The following is a 24490-nucleotide window of genomic DNA, read 5'->3' as shown; positions in this document are numbered from 1 at the left end:
CAGATTCTTATGTAACACAGGCTGAACACAAACTGGCTATGTATTTTAGGATGACTTTGAACTGATTCTTCTGCCTCCACTTAATAAGTATACCAATAGTATTTATTCTAAAAAAAAATTCTGAATATTTTCAAAATAGATCCCTTCAGTTTCAGTTCATACTTTAGTTTTTTGAGACAGGTTCTCTCTGTAGTCCTGGCTGTCCTGGGACTGACTGTATAGACCGGGCTGGCCTTGAACTCACAGAGGTCTTCCTGCCTCTGCCTCCTGAGTGCTGAGATTAAAGGTGTGTGCACAATGCCTAACTAATATTTTTTTAATTAAAAAAAAACTAAAACAAACAGAACACTGACTGATATCTTGCTGAATAACATAATTTTTTGGTCTGTCATATAGAGCATCATTTATTCTGTAATATTGAATTGCCAAAGAGCCTGACTTGAATTTTTGACTTTTGAACACAAAACATTCAAATTGATTTTTAAAATTCTGGCTGTTAGAGAAGTATGTTTATTTTTAATTTTTTCTTTATATTCTCTCTCTTTCTCTCTCTTCTCCTCCTCCTCCTCTCCCTCCCTCTCCTCATCCTTAGACATCTGCACACAGAACATAAATGGGGTGGAGTATTAAAAAATTTAAAACATTTTTTTTAAAGGCAGGTTTTCTCTATATAATCTTGGCTTTCAGAACTTCCATATGTAGATCAGGCTGACCTTGAACTCACAGGGATCTGTTTCCTCTGCCTTAAAGGCATGTGTCACCAAGCCTAGCAGCATATGAAATATTTTGTCTAAGCCGAGATATATTATTTAGAATTAAAATGTCTAAATGTCTAAGTATTGTACCTATGATTTAACACAACCATTTTTAAATATATCCTCAAAGATTTCTATGTAATGAGACTGAATCGTCAATATTTTCTTTTAGCCTATTTATTCTTCCTGCAGATTCCCAGTGGTGTTGACATAAGAGATGGATGCATATTCCATTGGTTGTGCTCAGCTCCCGAAGCTTAGGTTTTTGTCTGCTGTTTTATCATGTCCTTTCAGTGACTGCGGTGTGGCATATGCCAGGATTGAGAAAGAGCAGTGACAGGTCTGTGCTAGACAAAAATCTAATAAGGGTCAGTGCAAGCTGTGCTCTGGAAACCTCGGGGATCCTGAAATTGACTCTTGCGTGTCTGTCATAAAGTTCATGATGTAACTAGGGAACTGTCAAAGCAGAAAAAGAAGGGGAAAAGGAATTTCTTTTTGCCTATGATATTTATAAACTTTAAGCCAAAACTATGTTCTACTCCTAAAAACAGTGCAAACCAAAACACCCCCCAGGTTTATTAAATGTTTGATTTTTAACTATTATACTAGTGAGTAATGAGAAATTGCCCAAGAGAGTAATTTTTTTTTAACTCCACAATTATTAACCAACATTTTGATCTCCAAGGGGGAAGGAAAAAACCTCCACTAATATCTATATTGAAAAAAGCACTAAAAAATCAATTGAACTTTGCTTTTTCTCTTGGACAGCTCATTAATTTTTCTGATTTCATCATGGGAAAGTATTCTATTTTATTTTGTTGATATTTAACATTAATAAGTACTCACAGTGAATCAAGTTTATAGCTTATATGCAAAATGCCTTTTTCATGGTTCTTTTGTACCTTTCTACAAAGGCATATGCACCACCACCACCACCACCATCACCACCACCACCACCACCCCCGCAACCCCCCCCACACACACACATGTGCACATGCACACATATTTTTTTTTCTCTACTACATCCTCTGGTTACATACTTCTAAATGCTTTTAAAGAGTGCCATCTAGTGTCAGTTTTTGAATTGTGGTTTATGGATTAGAATGTGGTTAACTCAAATGCAAAAAGTCATAATTGACAAAAGCCTTAAATAATTTGACCTCAAGATATACATCTTTAAAGCAACCAGTGTGTATACTCATACATGTATTCCTTCAGCAAATCCTTTTACATACAAATGTTTAGCAGGCTCTATTTTTAATAGTTAACAAAATATTCTAATAGTCTAATAGACAAATAACATTGAATAAATAGTGTATTATATGGTGCTAAGTGCTGTGGAGGAAATTAAAGCATAGAAAGCAAAGTAAAAGGAGTGTGTAGATTGGGGTTTATAATATAAAAAGGAGCCAAAGAACATCTTAGCATCCAAGATGCTACCTATTATTAAATACCTGGAGCAGAATTCTGTGTTCTGGAAACCCCAAGTATGAAGATTTTGAAGTTGGAGTATAGACAGAGTTTGGGAGAATTTTAATTCACTTTTGGGGAAGCAGTAAGCAATGAAAAAAAAATGAGATAAACTTAAGAGGCAAAATGATTACATCAAAGTCTGTGTAGGGCACTGTAAAAGGTCTGACTTATTTCAGTAGGATGGAAAGATACTATAGCACTTAAGCTGAGTGGCAGAACTTCAATCTTAACAGAATAAGCTGAGGTTGGGGATGGGAGGTGGAGGCAGTTGATATAATTTAGAAGTGAGAGTGACTGAGAAGCAGTGGAAATGCTGTGAAATAATTCTGTATTTATACTACAGATAGATCCAGAAAAGATTGGCTGGGGGAGGGGCTGTACAAGAGTACGAACAGTGCTTCCAATACAAAGCACCAAGGTTACTCATCTTAAAATCATCACTAAAAATGTTTAATCAGGCAGAGTGGGGGGAAGTTTTCTTTTTAAAGCCATTCATCCTTGAAGTAAAAATTCTTAGATACAAATTCTTACTGATTTTTTGAAAAACACTCATCTTTTAGTTTCTAAATTGTTATATATATTTGAAGGCCTATAACCTTCAATTTTTGTTACAGGTGACCCAATGAAAACAAAATGAAAGGCACTAAGAAAAGTCCTACAGCAGAGTGCCTGTACCTGGAGTTCTCTCACCAAGCAGAGGGATGCATCTTTCCTCTCCATACGTCTGTAACTCTGTTCTTATTGTCCTACTGTGACTGCGAGGTCTTTAATGTTTGCTTGGTCCTTACCGAGGAAAATGCAGACGCTTCTCTCCCCAGAGAGGCACTGCCCCAGGATCTGGACATACACGTTATTTCAAGGCAGGCGCTCCCACCCATAGTCCAGAATTGCTGTTTGCCGGCAGTGGTGGAACAACCAGACGTTTTCTGTAGAGCAGGACTTGCTGTTGTCCTCAGACACATAATCCAGAAATCCTATGAAGCTGAGCCCTCGAGAAAGGAGATTTTGGAACTTCTGGGTTTTAAAAAGACTTGTTTGAAAGCCTGTGCTGAAGTAAGTATATGGTCTCCTCTCTTACTTAAAGCTATAAGTAATAACATTCACTCCAACATGATCTTAACTTCCCGTTGGTGACTATTGGATAGTTAAGAGTCTTTTACGTATGTTGTCATGACAGGGCAATAAAAAACAATAAGAATTTAAGATGTACTTTATGAAGTTTAGATACATTGTTTTGAAATAATGTTTTCCCCTCCTTTCTTATACTGAGGACTTTAAAAGAAATGTTCATACATTTGTAAGAGTTCAAGTTGTAGCGCCTTGTAATATCTAAGGAGTTTTAAAGGCTTTTTGAGTGCCTTAGTTACTTTTCGGTTGTTGTGTTAAGACACCATGCCCAAGGCGACTTATAGAAGAAAGAGTTTATTTGGGGATTATAGATTCAGGGGGCTAGAGTTTATGACCATCATGGCAGAGAGCAGAGAAGCTGGTAGGGTGGTGCTGAAACAGTAGCCGAGAGCTCGCATCTTCAGACACAACCTCACGGCAGAGAACTTATGGGAAATGGTTTGAGTCTTTTGAAAACTCAAAACTGCTCCACAGAGCCACATTTCCTCCAACGAGGGACACCTCCTAAGCCTTCCCAGACAGTTCCACCTACTGGGGACGAGTATTCAAATACACGTGCCTGCCGGCTCATTCTCACTTAAACCACCACATTCTACTTCTTAGCCCCACGGGCTTGGCCATATAAAGAAGAAGGCATTCAGTCAGACTTCAGGAATCCCCACATCTTCCACAGTCGCAATACTGTTTCAGAGTCCGGAGTTCCTTCTTCACTTAAGGCCGTCTTTTCATTGTAACCCGTGTAAAATCAAAAGGCAAATTATGGACTTCCAACATTCAGTGACAGAATTTATATTACCATTCCAAGAGAGAGTGAGGAAACACTGGACCACTGCAAGACTGAAACCCTGAAGGGCCAGCTCTGGATACTCTAGCTCCATGTCTGAGGCCAGAGGGCTCAGACGGCTCCACCAGCTGATGGCAACACACTTCTTTCTCTTGGCTGGTCTCATCCCATCTGCAGCTTGCCTTGACAGGTGGCTCAAGGCTCTGGTAACTCCAACATCCTGGAGTCTCCAGCACAATCCAGTCTTCACCTTCCCGGCTTTATGCACTGGCCTTTTGAGGCTTCCATACAGAGACTTTTCTGCCATACACCTGGCCTCAGCAGCTCTCCTTAACCATAAAGGAAGGTTTTTCAATCCCTTAATTTTTATCTCCTTCATAACTCTAAAGCCAGACCATATGCTGGCCACTTGGGGTGTAGTGTGGCTCCCTCCTTGAATTACATTTGTAGAAGCTTCCTTTGTTGTTGCTTTTTAGAAGCAGAAAAATCCCTCAAGAATTTTCCTTCTGCCGGGCGGTGGTGGCGCACGCCTTTAATCCCAGCACTCGGGAGGCAGAGCCAGGCGGATCTCTGTGAGTTCGAGGCCAGCCTGGGCTACCAAGTGAGTTCCAGGAAAAGCTCGAAGCTACACAGAGAAACCCTGTCTCGAAAAACCAAAAAAAAAAAAATTTTTTTCCTTCTACAAGTTGGAAGCTTAACTGGATGGGCTCTTGTCCTGAGGGTACCCCTCCTTTTATTTCATTTTGCATTGGGTCTGTCCTTATCTTATTGAGCACAAACAAGCCTTGGCTCCAAAGTTAAATTGTTAAATTTCCTGGTGCTCTTTCCCCTTCCTGCTGTACATTTTGTATTTCTTTTTGTCTCACTTATTCTTTTTCACTTTAGATCTATGTAAGAGTGATACTAATAACCATGGGACAGAGTCAGTGTTAGGCTTTCTTGAAATCTCCTCAGCCAAGGAAATTAATTCATTACTTTTTCATTTATCCTCAGGCAGATTCTTAGGACGCAGGCAAAAAGCAGCACATTTCTTTGCCAAAGTATCACAAGAATGGCCTCTAGCCCATTTGCTAATAATATTGTTTCCCTCTGAACCCTCTTGAGCTGGGGCCTCCATAGCCTGCACTTTTTCAGCACTATTGTCTTGCAAGCTCCTACTAGGATGGCCCATGAAGCCTGTCTTAGAGCGCATTCAGCTGCTTTCCTAGTCCAAAGTCTTTCACAATCTTGAAAAAAAACAGCATGGTCAGGCCTATCACACCTCCAACAAGGTGTGTTCCTAATCCTTCCCAAACAGTTCCACCAAACTGTGGCCCAAGTGTTGAAATGCATGAGTGTCTTCTCATTCAAAACCATGGGAGGTAAGGACTTACTCAGTAAGAGGCTGCAGGAGTACAAAAGGTGTTCATGTTTGAAGCATTGTAGTATGTTTTCCCATCTAGCATAGGAGCTAAGCCCAAGGATTCTTTAGCCCATCACCTAAATTATTTAAACCACTCTTAAATTTTTGGTTGTAGGCCTAGCCTTTAACAGCTGAGCCATCTCTCCAGCTCTAAATCACTCGTATTTCCCAGTAACAGCTAATTTTTCTTCAGGATATGTGGAGAGGAGAGAATGGCTCACCTCTTGTTTGTTTTATAGGTTAGTCAGTGGACCAGGCTGTGTGAACTCACCATCCCTTTGGCTGTGGAGAATTTTCTCAAAAAGTCTTCTGACCAGCCCCCAACTATTCCTGAAGAAATCCTACAGCTTGAGAGAAAACTCAGCGAGCCTGTCAGAGTACACAATGATGACAAACTCCGCAGACAGAAGCTGAAGCAACAGAAGACTGCTAAGGGGAAAGCAAAGAGCCAGACCGATGCACAGCAACCATCCAAAGAGTTGGCTGGCTCATCCAAGAGTCTAGAACTGGAGGTGGCATTCTCAAAGCTCACAGTGCAGGATCCAGCTGCTGCCAAGAAGGAGCCTTCTCACATCAGGAAAGCAAAAGCCTCTGACCTTCCGCCTCTGGAGCACGTGTTTGCAGAAGGACTGTACTTCACTTTGGCAGACATTGTACTCTTGCCCTGTGTTCATCATTTTTTGGTAAGGATTTGTCTGGACTCTGTATGTTACTCTGAGTTTTAGTTTGTTAAATTGTTTAGTTTCGATTGTGGTTCTGCTTCTTGCTCTGTCATAGTTCTGAGCCATTCTTAACACTTTCTGTTCTCTAATCTGTAAAATTGAGGTCACAGGACCTTTGTATCATTAGGCTATTGTTGTCTTCACTCCAGAGGTGCAGGTGTTGATGGCTTGGTCCCCAGCCTGTAACATAGCTGGGAGATGGTAGAACTTTCAGGTGAGACACCAGGCAGCTGTGGCAATGGCTGTTGGCTGCTTAGCTAGAGGTAGGCATTGTGGCCCCTCTGTCTCTTTTAGCTGCTTTGTTTGCATAGATGCATGGATCTTCTACACTGCACCTTCCTGCCGCAGTGTTCTGTGTCACCACAGGCCCAAAATGATGGAATTCAGTGACCATGGACTGTGTGACAAAATAGACCTTTTCCTCATTAAGTTTATGTTGCTAGTCTTTCTCTGCCCCACCAGCCATCTCCCAAATAAATGACACAGAGACTTCTTATTAATTATGAAAGCTCAGCTGATAGCCTAGGCTTGTTTCTAACTAGCTCTTACAACTTAAATTAACCCATTTATGAAAACATACCTAACATGACTACAAGTTTGATTGTTATAGGTGACTAACTACTAACCTGTATTTCTATTATCCTAAACAGTTTGTAATAATAACTTTCAAGGATTAGAAGTTTACATTAGATTGTAGAGCTGGAAGTTTTCCTATATCCCGGCCAGCCGGCAGTTGGGACAAATCTCTCCCACTTGTGTCCCCAAGTAAACACCCAGAGGCTTATATTAATATAACTGCTCAGCCATTAGCTCAGACTTATTACTGACTAGCTCTTACACTTAAATTAACCCATAATTCTTATCATCTATATTTAGCCACATGGTTTGGTAGCTTTTTTTCAGTTCTGCCTTGACATTCTGCTTCCTCTGTGTCTGGCTGGTCACTCAGCCTTCCTCTTCCCAGAATTCTCTTTGTCTGCTTATCCCACTTATACTTCCTGCCTGGCTACTGGCCAATCCACATTTTATTTATCAACTAATCAGCAACACACATTCACAGCATACAGAACAATATTTCACAGCAACATTGTTAAATAAGCTGCATAGGTACAATACCTTAAAAAAAAAAGAGTAGATACGTATGTACAGTATGTTCTAACAAAAGTAACCTTAAATTTGTATCAGTATACAAAAATCCATCCCAATGTAGAATATTTGAGATTAATGGTTGTTCAAAAATAAACTCAACAACCCACCCTTTTATCTCATCATTTTTATACTATATTCCCCCTTTTTCTAGTCAAAAAGACATCCTTCAATATAATCTCCTTTGTTTAACTTTCTCTCTGATCATGACCGATAACAATTTGTAACCAACCCCACTAAATGATGACAAATCTCCATAACCCAATGAAGGACCAAAAACCATCCAATCCATCTCTTGGGAATGTGGACGTAGTGTTCTCTGGACTGCTTCCTGTTGTCTGGGTGTGCTGGCATCTTTGGAGGACTCTGAGAAAATTAGGGTAATGGTCAAGTCCTGGCTAGAACAGTCTGTGAGGCTCGACCATCTTAGCCAGCATCCTTGAAGCTGTTCTGGATGCAGAACTCTGAGGAAACTGCAACAGAGGCACTCTGAGAGGCTGGACCACTTGGGCCACCACGTTTTTATTGGTGTCTAGTCACCTGACTCTAAAAACACGTAAAACTTTCAAAGGTAACATACATATGTGTATTAACACAAGTATGGACTGTGCATTAGACACAACAAGCCAGCCAAAGATGATTTTTTGTTTTATGTTTGAGCAGGTAAAATATATGTCACCTGTCTTGTAGTAATTTTAGGTTTATTTCTTTATGTCTATAACTAGGATTTTCAGGGCATCTCCCCTGATCAAACCTGATCCTCATTAACCTTGAATCAATCCACAACCTTTTGTTTTTTATGGAAAGAAAAGCATAACCTCTTCTTCCATTGTGAGGTTAAGACATTTAAAATATAGGTTGGTTTAATTTAGCAATTTCCATAATCCAGTGTCTCTCAGCAGCTATCATTTGTTCATTAGCAATCAAAAAAAATTCAAAGACAATACAATAACATACATGATCCAGACTCCCTGTGTATTTCCCATCTCTACATGGCTTATTCTTTTTTTTTTAATTACTTTACTTTTTCTTTGAAGACTCTATTATTTTTAAACTATTTATTTATTTATTTTTATAACTGTCTACACTCTTAAGCCTACAAATGTTGTTAAACACTCTGTAACCGTTTAAAGTTTTGTTTGTTTGTTGTTTTCCATATGACCTTGCTTTACGGCTTATCTCACCCTTTTCTGTCTGCATGAGCAGCTTAGCTCGTGGAGTGCTGTCAGCACAAGCCGGCAGGCCGTGACTGAGAGATGGGTCTCTATACTACAGCCCTCAGGAGAGACTGCAGGAGAAGGAAGCCGCATTTGGCTCCATTTTTGTGTGTTCAGAACCTTTTTTTAAGCCTTCTCATGTCTTATGTGGAAATACTTGCCCAGATATTGGGAGCCATTTGTTACTAGACTTTCTTTGTCCTGCCGGCCAGCTCCTAAATGAATGACACAGAGACTTCTTCTTAATTATGAAAACTCAGCTGATAGCTTAGGCTTGTTTCTAACTAGCTCTTACAACTTAAATGAACCCATTTTTATTAATCTATATGTTGCCATGTGATGTGTGGCTTTTACATCTTTTCTTGCATGTCTGTTCCCACTATTCCACTGGTGACTCCACCTTCTTCTTCTCAGTGTCCTCTCTGCTCTGAAAATTCTGCCTACCTATGAGCCATTCAGCTTTTTATTAAACCAATCTGAGTGACACATCTTCACAGTGTACAAAAAGATTATTCCACAACAGTTTATTATCTCAGTAATTATAATGATTAAAAGCTATTTAACATACTCTGTAATATGATCAATGTAAGGAATGAGTAAAATTATAGTTAATTTTGAGTTACTAAAATGTTAGTAATTGATATTATTGTTAACTTTGCTATTATAATTATCTTTATAATATTACAAATTCCAGTATTAAAAAACTAAAAAAAAAAAAGACTAAAAATTAAAAACCCTTCTCAGCTGTATTTTATAATTAAATTGTCAATTAAAATACTAACCATTATACTGGGCATTTTCAAATCAGAATTTTTTCCCCCTCACTTGAATACTTTTCCCTAAAATTTCTTGCTTTTCAATGAAATGGGGAAATTCAGATGTGAAGATGTCTTTCCCAGTAGAATTTATGTATGTATGTATGAATGTATGTCTCTGTCTCTGTCTCTGTCTCTCTGTCTCTGTCTCTGTCTCTCTCTCTCTCTCTCTCTCTCTCTCTCTCTCTCTATATATATATATATATATATATATATATATATATATATATATATATTCCTCAGTGGGGGGGAAAAAGAACTAGGTGAAAATACCAGAATGAACATGACAGGCTAGCTTTTGCAGCCTTCCAGTTGGTTCTTTATAGCTACATTTTTCCTAATTTGAAACTTGTTCCCCTTTTCCCTAGTAAGGACCCAGAAATAAGACTTTATTCTCATTATATAATCATCTCACCTTAGGTGTCTCCATTGGAAGGTGAAAAAAGACTGCTAATGAAAATCTGTTAATTTGGAGTTGGTACAGTGTTGTGGAATAATCCTCCTGTACACTGTAAAGATGTGTCACTTGAATTGGTTTAATAAAATGCTGATTGGCCAGTAGCCAGGCAGGAAGTATAGGCAGAATGACCAAACTAAGAATGATGGGAAGAAGAAGGGTGGAGTCAGGAGTCAGCAGCCAGATGCAGAGGGAGCAGGAGAAGAACATGCCATGCTAATAAAGGTACTGGCATATGGCAGAGCATGAATAGAAATATGGGTTAATTTGAATATAAGAGTTAGCCAATAACAAGCCTGGGCTATTGGCTGAGCATTTATAATTCATATGCAGCCTCTCAGTCAGTTATTTGGGACCGGGTGGTAAGGGCAGGAAATGTCTGTTTACAGTACTATATGGAGAAATTGTTATTTTCTTAAGGAACCGTTTGTTTTGTTTTCAAAAGTGAAATGAAACAAGAATGGCAACCAAAATTATTTCCGAATTAATAATCATGGAAAAAGCAGATTTGGGAACCATTTAAGCATTGATTGGAATTGTAAATTTCCTATGACTGTCTTTTCCTAGTCAAATGATTTGTAGTTTCATTTATCTCTGACTCTTGCCTTTTATCAATATAAATGTCAATCTTTAGAGTAGTCATACATTTTGAAAGATGTGGTATTTATGATTTCTAATTTTTCTAGAGTTCATAGCAGTACACTCATCATTTGTAGACATTACTGAAAGTGTATATGTCAGGAACCATTATAAGCACTAGGAATGCAGCGCTGAGCAAAGCAGTTAAGATCCCAGATGTCATTGGAGTTAATTTTCTAGTTAGGGGAACGAAGAAATGAACAAGTAAACAAACAAATAATATTTATATAAAGTAATGGTAAATGCTACAGAGAAAATAAGATTATTTGATTTTTAATTCGAGAAAGCAAAAACCAAATTGGATTCACCTGCATGAAGGTGACTTTAGGTCGTCCAGATGGCCCCATTCATCTCAGATGATTTGCATTTCATTTTAGATGAATTTAAATGCCATTTACTTGATTGGGATTAATCAAAGGCAAAGTATTTCTAATTGACAGGATTTTTCCCATCTGTAATCAGGTAGGATATCAACTTGACTATTACTGAGTAAGTCTGATGCTACAGAGAAGCACTGGGTTTAAAATAGAGCAAAACTGGCCAGTGTGATGGCGTAGAAAACAACCACATGTGGTCTGTGCAAGCGAAATAAACTTCAAGTTCTATCCATGGCACCCACATTGGAAGGAAAGAACAGATGTCCCAAAGCCATCCTCTGTCTTCCACAAACATCTTGGCACACACATACCTGTGCTGAACACTCATACTATATATATGTCCAATAATAATAAATTTAAAAAAACTATTAAGGAATAAGGTAAAAATATGTGCTTATCATTTTCTATTACATGGTTTTGAGGCAGAGACTCATATATCCTAGGGAAGCCTCAGGCTTCTTATGTAACTGAGGATGACTTTGAAGTTCTTATCCTCCTGCCTCTACCTTCCAAATATTGGGATTACTGGTATCACTATACCTCAGTACACAATGAGGGACTCAAACCTCGGTCAACTGAACTATATCCAGAGCCCATTGTTTTAATGACATTTAATATGTAGAATAAATAAATGGCTCTGCACATTTTCTTTCAGAAATTCATCTTTCTTTGTTTAAAGCCTTGATGTTGTTTTTGTTAAATTTTCCTCCCCTGAGTCATTTTAAGTTGTGCAGCCATCATTTTACTTTTTAGAGCAGTTACATTGCCAGACCTTTGTGCTGGAGTGACAGTGCAGACCTTCAGAATCAGGATCAAGTTCATGATCAGTAATGAAGATGCAAATTGGCATTTTAAGTGTCAAGCTAAGCCAGGATCAGAGTAGTTACGCCCAGAAATAAGGTCGGGAAAATGAAAGATCAGATTAACTTTGCTAAGTCAAGGTTTGGATTACTAGAGGTCAAAATTAGAAGGATTGGGGAAATGAGCCTTGCTTAAGAGAAGATGTAAAGGGTGTAGGATAGTATGCCGAGGTCTGGCCACCAATGTGCTCCATGCTTTCATTAGGTCCTAAGCTGCAAAGTTGATTTCCAGTGCTCTGGCACTTTCTCATGGAAGAGGCCTGGCAACATCCTGTTTGTTCAGAAACTTAAGAGTAGGCTAGAAAAGAATGAACTAAAGTGCACAATTCTTAGGCCCCATCTTTAATTCACTTATCACACCCTCCCCCACCTTGGGAAGTCTGTTTGTTATGTATTTGGAAGAAATTAGAATGGATGAGAGAATGAATGAACCTGACTGAAAGCCTGCTGCTCCAGGCTGGAGCACTGTATGGACAGTTCCCCTTTGCGGCTAGTAATCAGGCACCTTTGAAACGGCTGCTTGCATGGTTATTTTACTCTGTGAGATGAAGATACTGCAGCTTTATAAAATTGATGCATTGGAGCAGCTTTGCTGCTTTTTATTTCCGGTGCATTAGTTCTACCCCATTGTAATTAACTACAAAGCCACTCGGGGTTCATTTCTTCTTGGTAGTATTGGTAGCAGTACTTTTAAAAAATCTATTATTTTTAGAATAATTTTTCTTTATGTTTTTGTAATGAATTCTGTGATATTTCTAAGGGTAAAGGGTCTAAAAAGCTAGGCAACTTTTAAATTTTTGACAGTTGTCCTTTCTTAGGAGCCAGTTTTCATTTTCTACAGTTTTCATTAGCATCTCCTTGTAGAGCCTTCTTAACTAGTGAATGGAGTTCGGCACTTCTTGGGCTGTCAGCATGTTGTAGAACACCCTACATGTTCATTAAACCGGACATCCTGCCATACATCCTTCCTTTCTTCCTTTTTGTGGTGGGGTGGGAGTATTGAGGATTAAACTCAGAGCCCAATGTATGCTAAGCAAGTTGTCTGCCACAAGATACACTGCAAGCCCCTTGTTTAAATAGTAATTATTGCATTCAATCATAGTTCACTTTCAAACAGAAGAGATGTCAAATGCACTTAAAAAGTAATGAATTAACAAAGTAAAGGAAAGGAAAACATGTCTGCTTTTATTAATTTGTCATATTTTTATTTTTAATTATCATACAGAGTAAAAGGTTTCATTGTGGCAATTCCACTTACACATTGTTTTTGTTGATTCTCCTCTTTCAATCCCCACTTCCATAGTAGTCCCTTCCCACTTTGATGTCACATATATTTGTTGTCCCCTTTATTCAGGTTTTCTCTTCTCTCTTAAAACCTATTTTTCTGCTCTAGACGGTTTTCCTTCTAGATTTATGACCCACACTCATTGTTCTGTGTGGTCCAATTTCAAAAGGGTGAGTTTGTTATGTTATAGTAAGTAAATAGAAAAAGTCATAGCAAGTAGCAGGTAGGTATACAGGTAGTAAAACTCACAATAGAGAGAGGCCCAGGCAGAGCAGAATGTCCCTTTTTGTGAGACTTCCTGGTAAAATAACAAATAGCAATCGATAGAGATAACATCCTCATGGATGCTCACAACATCCAGCAGACCCTGACTGAGGAAGTTGAGGCAGTCAGCTGAGTTCTCAATTGACCTTTTTACCATGGCTCAGTTTCCTGCTTCTCTTCCACACTATAGGTACTTTGTAGAACTATATTTTTAAAGATTTATTTTTTTAATTGTGTGTGTGTGTGTGTGTGTGTGTGTGTGCACGCGCCTACGTATAGATATGTACATATGAGGGCAGGTGTCTACAGAGGCCAGAAGAGGGTCTTGGATCCCCTAGGGCTGGAGTTACTGGTGGTTTTGAGATGCTCCACATGGGTGCTGGGAACTGAACTTGGGTCCTCGGGAAGAGCAACAATACCCTTAACTGAAGAGCCATCTGTAGCCACCATGTAGGCATTTTATGTTATGAGACAAATATTAGCAACATCTGCTGGAAATCATTGACCTTCTGGCTGTTCCCATGGGTACAACGTGTTTCACTCGTGGGCTGTTTTGTTTTTCTCTTCTCCCTGTCACAGAAGGAGAGGGCAGGCTTTGAAGGACACTTGAAGACAAACATGCTTCAGTCTCAAATGCAGTGACGTGTTGTGGGCCTACTTCTGAGTGGGCTCAAATGGCACATGACAGTTTAGTAATATAATATATGATATACCTCTTTGACATATGTAAAAATTAAAAATCTAGGAATCAAATATGAAAGGGAACATGTAATACATGTTTTTCTGAGTCTACTTTATCTCACTTAATACAATAATTTCCAGATATGTATATATTTTCCTGCCAATTTCATTTCTCTTTACAGCTAAAGAGGATCTATTGTGTATATGTACTACATTTTCATTATCCATTTGTCTTTTGGACATCAATACTGGTTCTATTTCCTGGCTGTTTAAATAGTGTATCAATAAACAGGAATGTGTAAAGTATCTCTATAGCTGGATTTAGAGTCCTTTGAATACATGTCCAGGCATGGTACAGCTGGGTCGTGTGTGTGTGTGTGTGTGTGTGTGTGTGTGTGTGTGTGTTATGCTTCTCTATCTCTGCCTTATTTCCTTGAGACACTATCTCAGTGAATTTTGGGCCAGGCTGACATCAGCAAGCCCCAGCAATCCTCTCTTTTGTATCCTGTGGGAGGCTAGCTCCCACCTTTTAAAGGGTTCCTATAAGGAAGAGAGAGGAGTAAGAAACTTGTAGCTAGAAAGATAGCAGAGAGGAGACAGACACACAGGATAGCTTCAGGAGGACCTGGATCAAAATCCACCTGCCCCTTCTTCAAAAGGGCTTTTTATATCAGTGCCAAGAGGCGGGGCAGAAGACCTCTTCCTTGCTAGATCAAAACTCACCGTAGAGCCAAGTTAGACCCTTCCAAACACCTGGTAATCATAGCCATGGTCCAATCATCCCCTGTGCAGCCCTGCTGGGTAAAGCAAGCTCAGATCTCACTAGGAAACCTCGGTGGGTCTCCACACTTCCTCCCCCTGCCTTGCCTTTTCATTTTGCTGGGGGTTCAGGCTCAGGTCCTCAAGCTTGCACAGCAAGTGCTCTTAACCTGCTGAGTCATTTTCCAGCTCATGTTGATTCATGGTGGCTGTGCCTGTTCACATTCACACCAGCAGTAAGTCAGAGTTTTTCCTTCTACCCATTCTGACCAGAATTTTGTTTTGTTTTTCTTCTGACTAGGGAGAGGTGAAATCTCAAAGCGGTCTTCAAATGCATTTCCCTGCTAGCTGAGGATGGGGAAAACATCTAAGATATTTATTGGCCATTATGTTTCTTCTTTTGAGAACTGTCCATTCAGTTCATTAGCTCATCTACTGATTAGAGGATTTTCTTTGTTTTGTTTTGTCTTTTTTTTTTTTTTTTCCGAGACAAGGTTTCTCTATGTAACAGCCCTGGCATTTCTGGAACTCTCTCTGTAGACCAGGCTGGACTTGAACTCAGATCCACCTGCCTCTGCCTTCTGAGTGCTGGGATCAAAAGAGTGTTTGAACTATACCCCACTGAAAAATTTTGTCTGTTTACCTGTTGCAGTTCTTGGTTGCAGTTGACCTGTTGCAGTTCTTGATTGCAATGCGTTAACTCCTGTGTGAAATTTAGTTTGGTAAAGATTTCATCCCATCCTTCAGGCTGTCTTTTCTTCCACTGATGTTTTCCTTTGCTGTGCAGAGATTTTAATTTCATGCAATGCCATTTTTGGTTCTTGAGATTACTTCTTGTGCTATTGGAGTTTTGTTCAGAAAATACTTTCCTATGCTTAGGTCTTGAAGTGTTTTTCTTGTATTTTCTTATGGCAGCTTTAGCATTTTAGATTTTAAATTAAGGTCTCTGGTTAGTTTGGAATGGATTTTTCTTCTGATGAGAAGATGACTCATTTCATTCTGCAATGCATATCTACTTGTATCAGCACCATTGGTTGAATAGGCTATCTTTTTTCCCCAGAGTATTGTCCGTTTGTTTGTTTGTTTGTTTGTCTGTCGTGTTCTGCGTGTCAATAGGAAGCCCCCTGTGATATAATGCTTGGGAAAAACAAACAAAAACTCGATGCAGGGGCTGGAGCGATGGCTCAGCAGTTAGGAGCATGGTCTGCTCTTCTAGAGGACCTGCTCTTGGTTACCAGCACCTGAATTAGGCGGCCGATAACTGCCTGCAACTCCAGCTTCAGAGGAATCTCTCTGGCAACAGTGTGTGTGTGTGTGTGTGTGTGTGTGTGTGTGTGTGTGTGTGTGTGTGTGTGTGTGTGTGTGTACTCACATTTATAGTGAGCATGCGCGCATGCACACACAGACACACACACTATGCCTTTTTTGATGTTTTTGTCAACAGTGAGGTGGCCTTAGCTATGTGCTTTCATTTCTGGGTCCTCTGTTCTGCTGCATTGTCTGGGTGTATGAGTTTATGCCAGTGCTGTTCTCTTTTCTCTGTTGCTTTGTAATGTAATTTCAGGGCAGCTATTGTCTTACTTACCTCCAGCATCGCCTTTTCTGCTTGGGATTGCTTTGGCTACATGGGATCTTTGGGGTTTCCATGTGGATTTTAAGACACTTTTCTTTTGCTAGTTCTGTGAGGAGTATCATTGGTTTTAAGAAATGAGAAGCATATTGATTATAAATAACTTTTTATAAAATAGCTATTTCCACCGTGGGTTCTAAGTACCAAGTTCAAAGCCCTTCAGTCTGTACAGCAAGCACTTTCGTTTGAGTTATCTGGCCTGCCGTCCACTCCAGGAGCACGGAAGTTGTTTCCATCTTCTGTTTCTTCAGTTTCTTCTTCAGTGTCTTGAAGTTTTCAGTGTAGAGGTCTTTCACTGTCTTGGTGAAATTCCTTATTTTCTTGTATTTTTAATTAATGTAATTTATTGGGAATGGGATATTTTCCCTAATTTATTTTTTGTTACGTTTCTTATTAGGATATAAAGTAACTGATTTTTGCATGTTGATTTTGTTTTGTTTTGTTTTTCGAGACAGGGTTTCTCTGTGTAGCCCCGACTATCCTGGAACTCACTCTATAGATCAGGCTGGTCTTGAACTCACAGAAATCCACCTGCCTCTGCCTCCCTGAGTGCTGGATTAAAGTCATGTGCCACCACTATGTGGCACATGTTGATTTTGTATCCTACAGCTTTACCAAAAGTGTTTATCAGATATAAAAGTTTCCTAGTGAAGTCCATAGGGTCTTTTAAATATAGAGCCATGTATACAAATAGGAATAATGTGACTTCTTCTGTTTCTCTTTGTATCATACTTATATATCCTTTTGGCCTTAGTTCTAGTTAAGACCACGTACTAGATTGAGTCAGAGTGGAGAGACTTGGCACCCTTTTTTTATTCCAGATTTTACAAGAAATGCCTGCAGTCTTTCCTGAAATAATGGAATATTCCTTATGGGTTTGTCATCTGTAGTCATTATTACACTTAGTTATGTTCCAACTATTTCCAGTTTCCTTAGAGCTTTTATCATGAAGGCATGCCGAACTTTATCAATACTTTTTCTGCATCTGTCAAGACAATCATATGATTTCCTTTTTAATTACATTTTTATGACTTACTACATTTATTGCTTTGTATAAGTTGAGCCAACTTTGCATTCTTGCGATGAAACCAGCATGTCATCGTGTATGGTCTTACTGTGTTCTTGAATTCAACTTGCAACATTTTAGTGAGTTTTGCATCTATGTTTATAAGAGAAATTTGTCTATAGTTTTCTTTTTTCTGTTGTGTCTTTATTCAGTTTTGATATTAGATTAAAACTGTCTTTGTAGCATTCTTTCATTTTGTACTTTGTGGGACAAACTGAGAAATATTGGTTGTTAGATCTTCCTTAAAATTGGGTAGAATTCATCAGTAAATCCATCTTATGTAAGGCTGTTCTTTGTGGGAATGCTTTTCATTACTGTTTGTGGTGGTTTGAATGACGATGGCTCCCAAAGAGTCATATATTTGAAAATTTGGTCCCCAGTTGGTGAATGGTTAGGAAGTGTGGCCTTGTTGGAGGAGGTGTATCATGAGGCAGTGGGCTTTAAGGTTTTCAAAAGACTTGCACAATCCCCAGTGCCTGCTCTCTCTTTCTCTCTGCCTCCTACTTGCTGGTCAAGATGTGAGCTCTGCGCTGCTGCTGCAGCTGTTCCTGCTGCCATGCCTTTGCTCTGCCATCATGGTCTCTAACCCCCTGAAACCGTAAGCAGAATTCAATGTTTTCTTTTATAAGTTTCCTTGATCATCATAGTATCACAGCAATAGAAAATTAACTAAGATACTGTTTTATCCCCATTGCTTGTGTTGGTCTTTTAAAATTGTTTTATCTTTCAGATTAATTTTGATATTCATATGAGTATAGAAACCCATTTCTTCTCGATTTCCCAGCTTTTTGGAATATATGTTTTCACAGTATTCCCTAATGGTGGTCTAGGTTGGAAGACTGTTGGATCTTGTTCTTACAGTTCCCCTTTCACCTTTTATTTTGTTGTGTTGGTCTCTCTTTTGGTTAGTTTGGCTAAGGGTTTGTTCATCTTGCTGTCATTTTAAGAACCATCCAACGCATTTTAGTTTGGCTTCTTTTTCTAGAATCTTGAGTTGAGTGATTAGGGTATCTGAGATCTCTCTAATTTTTTTTCTTTTTTCTTTTCTTTTTTTTTGTTGTTTTTCTTTTCTTTTCTTTTTTTTGTTTGTTTGTTTGGAATTTTTTTTGGTTTTTGGGGTTTTTTTGTTGTTGTTGTTTTTTGGGTTTTTCTGTGTAGCTTTGCGCCTTTCCTGGAACTCACTCTGTAGACCAGGCTGGCCTTGAACTCACAGAGATCCGCCTGCCTCTGCCTCCCGAGTGCTGGGATTAAAGGCGTGCGCCACCACCGCCCGGCTGACCCTAGAACTTTTTAAATATCCTTTCAGATTTCCTCAGTGGCCCTGTTCAGATGTGTATTGTTTAGTCTCTATTGTCTTTGTGTAGTTTCTGAGATTTCTTTTGCATTTGCTTTCCAGTTTTATTTGACTATGTTCTGACAAAATATATTTTTTTCTTTATTGTATTTGTGTTCTATCATGTGGTCACTTTAAGAGTAGGTTCCAGAGTTCAAGGCCAGCCTGGTCTACAAAGCAAGTTCCAGGAAAGGCGCAAAACTACACAGAGAAACCCTGTCTCGGAAAAGCAAAAAAAAAAAAAAAAAAAAAAAAAAAAAAGAGTAGGTTCCATGCATCCCTGGGAAAAATGTGTGTTCTCTGTTTGTTAGATGGAATATTTTGTAGGTATCTGTTGAAATCAGTTGATCTATGGTATAATTTAGCATTAATGTTTCTTTGCTGATTATTAGTTTGGAATAGCTATTTAAACATGAGTGGGATATTGAAGTTTCCTGATATGATTGTATCAGGACCTTTGTGGCCTTCTGTGACCTTCATTGTTTTATGAAACTGAAAGCTTTAAGATTCAATGCCAAAAATACTTGAATTGTGTTGTCTTTGTGATGGATCTGTTCCCTGATTAACTGTAGTTGTCCTCCTTATCTCTTCTGCTAGTTTTGCTTTGAAGTCTGCAGTAGCAGACATGAAAGTCCTCTTGCCAGCCTGCTCACTGTTTCAATTAGCTTAGTAGGTTAACTTGCATCCTTTGGCTCAGTTTTTGGACATTTTTGCCAGCTAAGTGTATTTCTTAGAAAAAAAGAAAACAGTTTGATATTGTTTTGTTTGTTTTAAATCCAGTCAGTCTGTATCTTTTTAACTGGTGAACCCATTTGCAAATAAAGTCGTCCTTGAGGTAGATTTGTTATTTCCCACGGCTTTGGTGGCTCTCGTTGGTTGGACTATTGCTTGTTTTCTTCTCTCGGCTCAGACTAAGAACTTGCTGTGTTAGACACAATGGTTTCTCACAGTCCTTTGTTCTTCTGGTGCTTTCACGGGTGTGGCCTTTCCTACACGTTTTATGTGAAATTGTCCTTCTCTCTCCTCTGGTTATAGTGTAGATGTAACCAACTGTCTTATTAAATAAGAAACACAGAACCAATGTAAAAGAGAAAGCCAAGAGGTCAGAGCTCAGAGCTAAAATCTCACCCTTCCTCCTGCAGTGCTCCTAGCTCTCCGAACGAGACCTATTTCCTGTGTGTATGTCTTTTCATAGTCTTTTTGTTCTGCCTTCTCATTGGTTGTAAACCCAAACACGTGACTGCCTCGTCACTGTCTGTATGTACAGCCCCCCAAGTCTTAAAGGCATATGTCTCCAATGCTGGCTGTATCCCTGAACACACAGAGATCTACCTAGCTCTTCTACCAAGTGCTGGGATTAAAGGCGTGTGCCACCACCGCCACACTCTTGCTATGGCTCTAATAGCTCTGACCCCCGGGCAACTTTATTTATTAACATACAATCAAAATCACATTTCAGTACAATTAGAATACATTTCCCCTTTTGTATTTTAATAAAAAGAAAAAAAACAAAAGGTTATAACTAACAAAAGAAAAACTATATACAAAAGTACAATAACTATATACAATATATACAAGTAATAAATACCTAAACAATGTCTAGTCCATTTGTATTTGACAAATCAGAGAAAATAATTTTATTATCTATCCTATTTTGGTAAGTCCAAAATGTATCTAATTCTTTTTTATCCTAGTTAATCTTTAACTATAACTAACTAATCTTTAACTCCCTCAGAGACCCAAGAAGGAAATAATACTACCTAACAAAAATAAAAACAGGAAGTCCATGTAAGCAACTTCCAAAAAATTTGTGAGTTGACAGAAACAGCCAGCTGCCTAGACAGTCACCTGAGGTTTCTCCGAAGTGTTGGGGCATCATCTTCAGCCTATAGGCTTAGCGTATCTGACAGACTCATTTGTGAAGTAGGATGTACACAAGGTCAACAGTTTAACCTCACATTGGGTGAGAGCAGGCCACATACCAGAAACACCTGAATTCCACTAGTGTCCTGTCATGATTCAGGATTTTAAATTTTGGAAATTGTTGACAGTTTTTGAATTTAGCTGTCCATTCTTCTTGGCTGTGTATATATGGCTTCATCTCAGCATCCCCTTCTTCTCCACATCCCTCTATTAAATGCCAGTCTACTATCGAGAGGTGTGAGCTTTCAGCTGCTGTTTCATTGCACAACAGAAGCCATCGGCCCTCTGCCTGTTAAGCTGCCTTCGAAGAAAAGGGCACTGTACCTTTTCCGGATTGTGAAGGTTACTTCAGGGATGGGGCCATATTGTCCTGGCCTCAGAAGATGCCTTTTGATAAAGCCATAACCACACTTGTTTTGGCAAGAATCAGTAGTCCTTTGTTTCGTGTTCTGTCTGTCCATTTTGTCCTGTTGATTTGAGGATACTTTGTTGTCCAGTGGCTAACTTTTGCCACAATGAAAGTTAACTCCATAGCAGTTTTTTCAATGCCCATATTTTTTTTGAAGTAGATTGGTACTGCTAGGAGCTGACATGTCTTGTAGTTCAAAGTTGATCTGTAGATGATGTTTGTCAGCTTAGTGATATTATTATTGTCCACGTGGAATTGTTGTTGTGGGGCCCCATCTTTTTTCTGGAGACTTCAGTTGATGTTAGGCCTGGCCGTGATTTCCTGCAGAAAACTGATAAGAGACTGGAACACAAAGACATCTATATGTAGCTAATTGAAGCCTTTTTTCTAGAATTAGTTAATACTCTATATGACCATTCATATCTTAACAAAGTTTAAAATGTATATATATATTAATCTTGTAAATTTTGATATAAAATTCATACTTTAAGAAAAGTTTAAAGAATCAGAATAGAATCAAAGAGTTGAGATTAGTAATAGAATAGTCCCTTAATTAATTTGGCTTTTGTCCTGTCCCATAACAGAAGATGGCTCTTTTATTCTGGCATGATACAGGGAGTTTGCATTTTCCTTTTAACAACATGCTTGAGTTTAAAGAAGGAGAGAGCCATTCTCCAACTCCAAAGTCAGCTTTAAATTTTAATTGAACTGGGACTATTAGAAAACCAATAGTGTTAAATCTTTAGAGAAAAGCAGAAACAAACATTTAGGAAGACATAAAATTTTTTAGATAATATATACCCATACGCCGTTTCACTCTGTTTCCTGGGATAGATGATTTGTCCCTTTTCTTCAGTTGTCTCATTTGTCTTGTGTTCTTCAGATTCCTTAACCTTCATTCTCCTAAAAGACAAAAACAAAAACCTTTCCCCAAGTTATAGTGTTACTTTAAGAATCTTCTCCAATGCTGCTGTGGTTGAAGTGCTGTAATTTGTGCTTTTCTTGACCTGCTTTTATTTCTCCCTACATTCTAAAAGATAATCTTGCTATTTTTAGAAATCCTGGTTGGCAGTTACATACTTCCAGGGCCTGAAATAGACCATTCCCTGCTTTCTTGACTTTTAGAGTGCCATTATTCTGGTGTTTCTGCCTCTGTGTGTGTGTTGACATTTTCCCCTTACAGCTTTTAATATTGTTTCTTTGCTTTGCATTTTTGACATTGTGACTATGATATATTATATAGGGATTCTTCTCTGGTCATAACTATTAAGGAGTTATAAATGCCTCTTGATTTGGATGTCTATCCCTTTCTTGTATCTGTCTGTTACAATTTTATTGACTAAATTGCCTATACATTTTTTACCTCAGCTTCTTCTGCTAACTTTATTCTTGGGTTTGGTCTTGAAAGTTTTGGTAGCATTTGTACATCTGAAATTATTGTTGTCTTGACTTGTTTCTCCGTTCCTGATATTTGTTCTCTTACTTTGTCTTGTTTCTTGTTGTTGTTTGTTGGTAGTGATGATGATACGAGTGTGTGTCTGTGTGTGTGTGTGTCTGTGTGTGTGTGTGTGTGTGTCTGTGTGTGCGCGCACACATTATGTTTCCCTGTGAGCATTAGAGTAAGAGTTTTCGAGGGTGCTGAGGATCTGAACTTGGGTCCTCCTGCTTATGCACCAAGCACTTTGTCCACTGAACCATCTCTCTCTACTGTGTTTTTATTGGATAAATTGATCCTTTTATTTCACAAATTTGGTTCTTGTTCAGAGTCTCAGTTTCCTTGCTGATTTTTATCTCTCTCTCTCTCTCTCTTTTAATTTCTTCTCCAAGTTACTAACCATTTCAGTTCCTTTGCTTACTTTCTTGTCTGGATCCTGAATTGATTTTCTTCCCTTGTTCATCTGCTTATTTGAGATCTCTGCATGGTCACCGGTTCCTTTTAAATGTGGGACTTGGAAATATTTTGACATTTGAGTGATCTCACTATCTTTGGCTTTCATTATTTGGGAGTTACGAGTGTATGAAAGAGAAGTAGTGTTTTTCTGTTTGTTCTTTGATCCCACATCTCTGCTCTAGGTAACAATCAAGTGCCTGTACTCAAAAACGTGTGTCATTAAGACATCATACACACAAAAATAAAATTAAATAAAAATTAGAAATATAGGTAGAGGAATGGGCATCTCCACAGTGGGAACATAAAATGATGTGGCCACCCTGGAGAATGATTCAGTAGTTTCAGCCTACGTTCTCTTCGTGACAGCCAATACCTAGAAACATGCCAGTGTCCATCGACTACTGAGTTATCAGATAAGTGGGTAGAGTGGCTCTTCCCAATGACTGTCACTGCTAATAAAGAAAGCAAGGGACTGATGAACAAACAGGAGTGAGTGCTGGAGACATAATGCTAAGTGAAAAAAGACACAGACTTTTTATGATTCTGTTAACGTGTATGAAAGGCAACACTATAAACATAGAAAACAGGCCAGCTACCTGCAACTGGTTATGAGTGCAGAAGTTTATTGCAAATTGTCACAGTGTTGTGGTGTCCTGGAGCTGGACTGTGTGGTAGTTGCACAGTTGTTTGAATTTGCAGAAGTCCGTTTGAATTATACCTTTGAGATGTGTGAGTTTTATGATATGTGATACTTCATTATTACTGTTATAAACGGTCAAAAATGTATTTTGAAAGCATCCTTTTCCTTCTCCAGGTAATTCTCTGCAGGGAATTTTCTGAGAAGCTGCAACAGTTTCCTCTGCTGGCTTCTTGGTACCAGCGGATTCAGGAAGTGCCCAAAGTGAAAACGGCAGCCTCTAAGTGTGGGATCCACTTTCTGTATTTACCAGAGTTGCTGAATTCTGAAAGTAGGACGCACCTGAACTCCACTGAAGCGGCAGCTGGAGAGGAACCAAACGACCCTTCGTTTACAGGAGGACCAAGACCAACCATGACCAAGTTAATGGTATTTAGCTTCTCTTGTACAGTTTTCTTTTTGAAAAGTAGCCCTTGAGCATTCTTTCCCAACGAGTAATCGTTTTCTCATGTCATCTATAACACACTTTATATACAGCTATTTGTGTCTGTATTTATCTAATAACGTTTCTGCTAGTCTTGCGTTCAAATAAGCCACAATAAATTGAATAGCTTTCATGCTGTTTCTCTTTGGAACCAAGTCAAAATACATAGTTTAAAAGTAATTATTTTTTAAGACATTTTTAGATATTCACATTGTGGTCCAATGTAACATCATATCTGGTCAAGTGTATCCTATAACCTAAACTAGCTGTGTTACAGAATTTTGATTTCAGTCTTTATTTTAGTTATTTAGTTAATGTTTCTTTGTCTGGTGTATTTAAAGTAACATGATAGT

General features: G+C 38.7%; 1 protein-coding gene across 8 annotated transcripts in view; it reads left to right on the top strand.

The window, feature by feature from the left end:
- The window catches only part of Gstcd (glutathione S-transferase C-terminal domain containing), a 111212-nt gene that overhangs the window by 5028 nt on the left and 81694 nt on the right, over window positions 1–24490 (top strand). For 7 of the 8 annotated variants that reach the window (XM_076575012.1, XM_076575009.1, XM_076575010.1 and 4 more), the window contains 4 exons: window positions 948–1095; window positions 2843–3281; window positions 5782–6225; window positions 23831–24082. In XM_076575012.1, the coding sequence (XP_076431127.1) occupies window positions 2862–3281; window positions 5782–6225; window positions 23831–24082 (1116 nt within the window). In that variant the 5' untranslated portion in view covers window positions 948–1095; window positions 2843–2861. Of the gene's footprint in view, window positions 1–927; window positions 1096–2842; window positions 3282–5781; window positions 6226–23830; window positions 24083–24490 lie in introns of all 8 variants that reach the window. The other variant, XM_042279959.2, reaches the window with a different exon arrangement.

Source organism: Peromyscus maniculatus, chromosome 6, assembly GCF_049852395.1.
Source record: "Peromyscus maniculatus bairdii isolate BWxNUB_F1_BW_parent chromosome 6, HU_Pman_BW_mat_3.1, whole genome shotgun sequence".
Lineage (NCBI taxonomy): Eukaryota > Metazoa > Chordata > Mammalia > Rodentia > Cricetidae > Peromyscus > Peromyscus maniculatus.
This window is presented reverse-complemented; position numbering and strand designations above follow the sequence as displayed.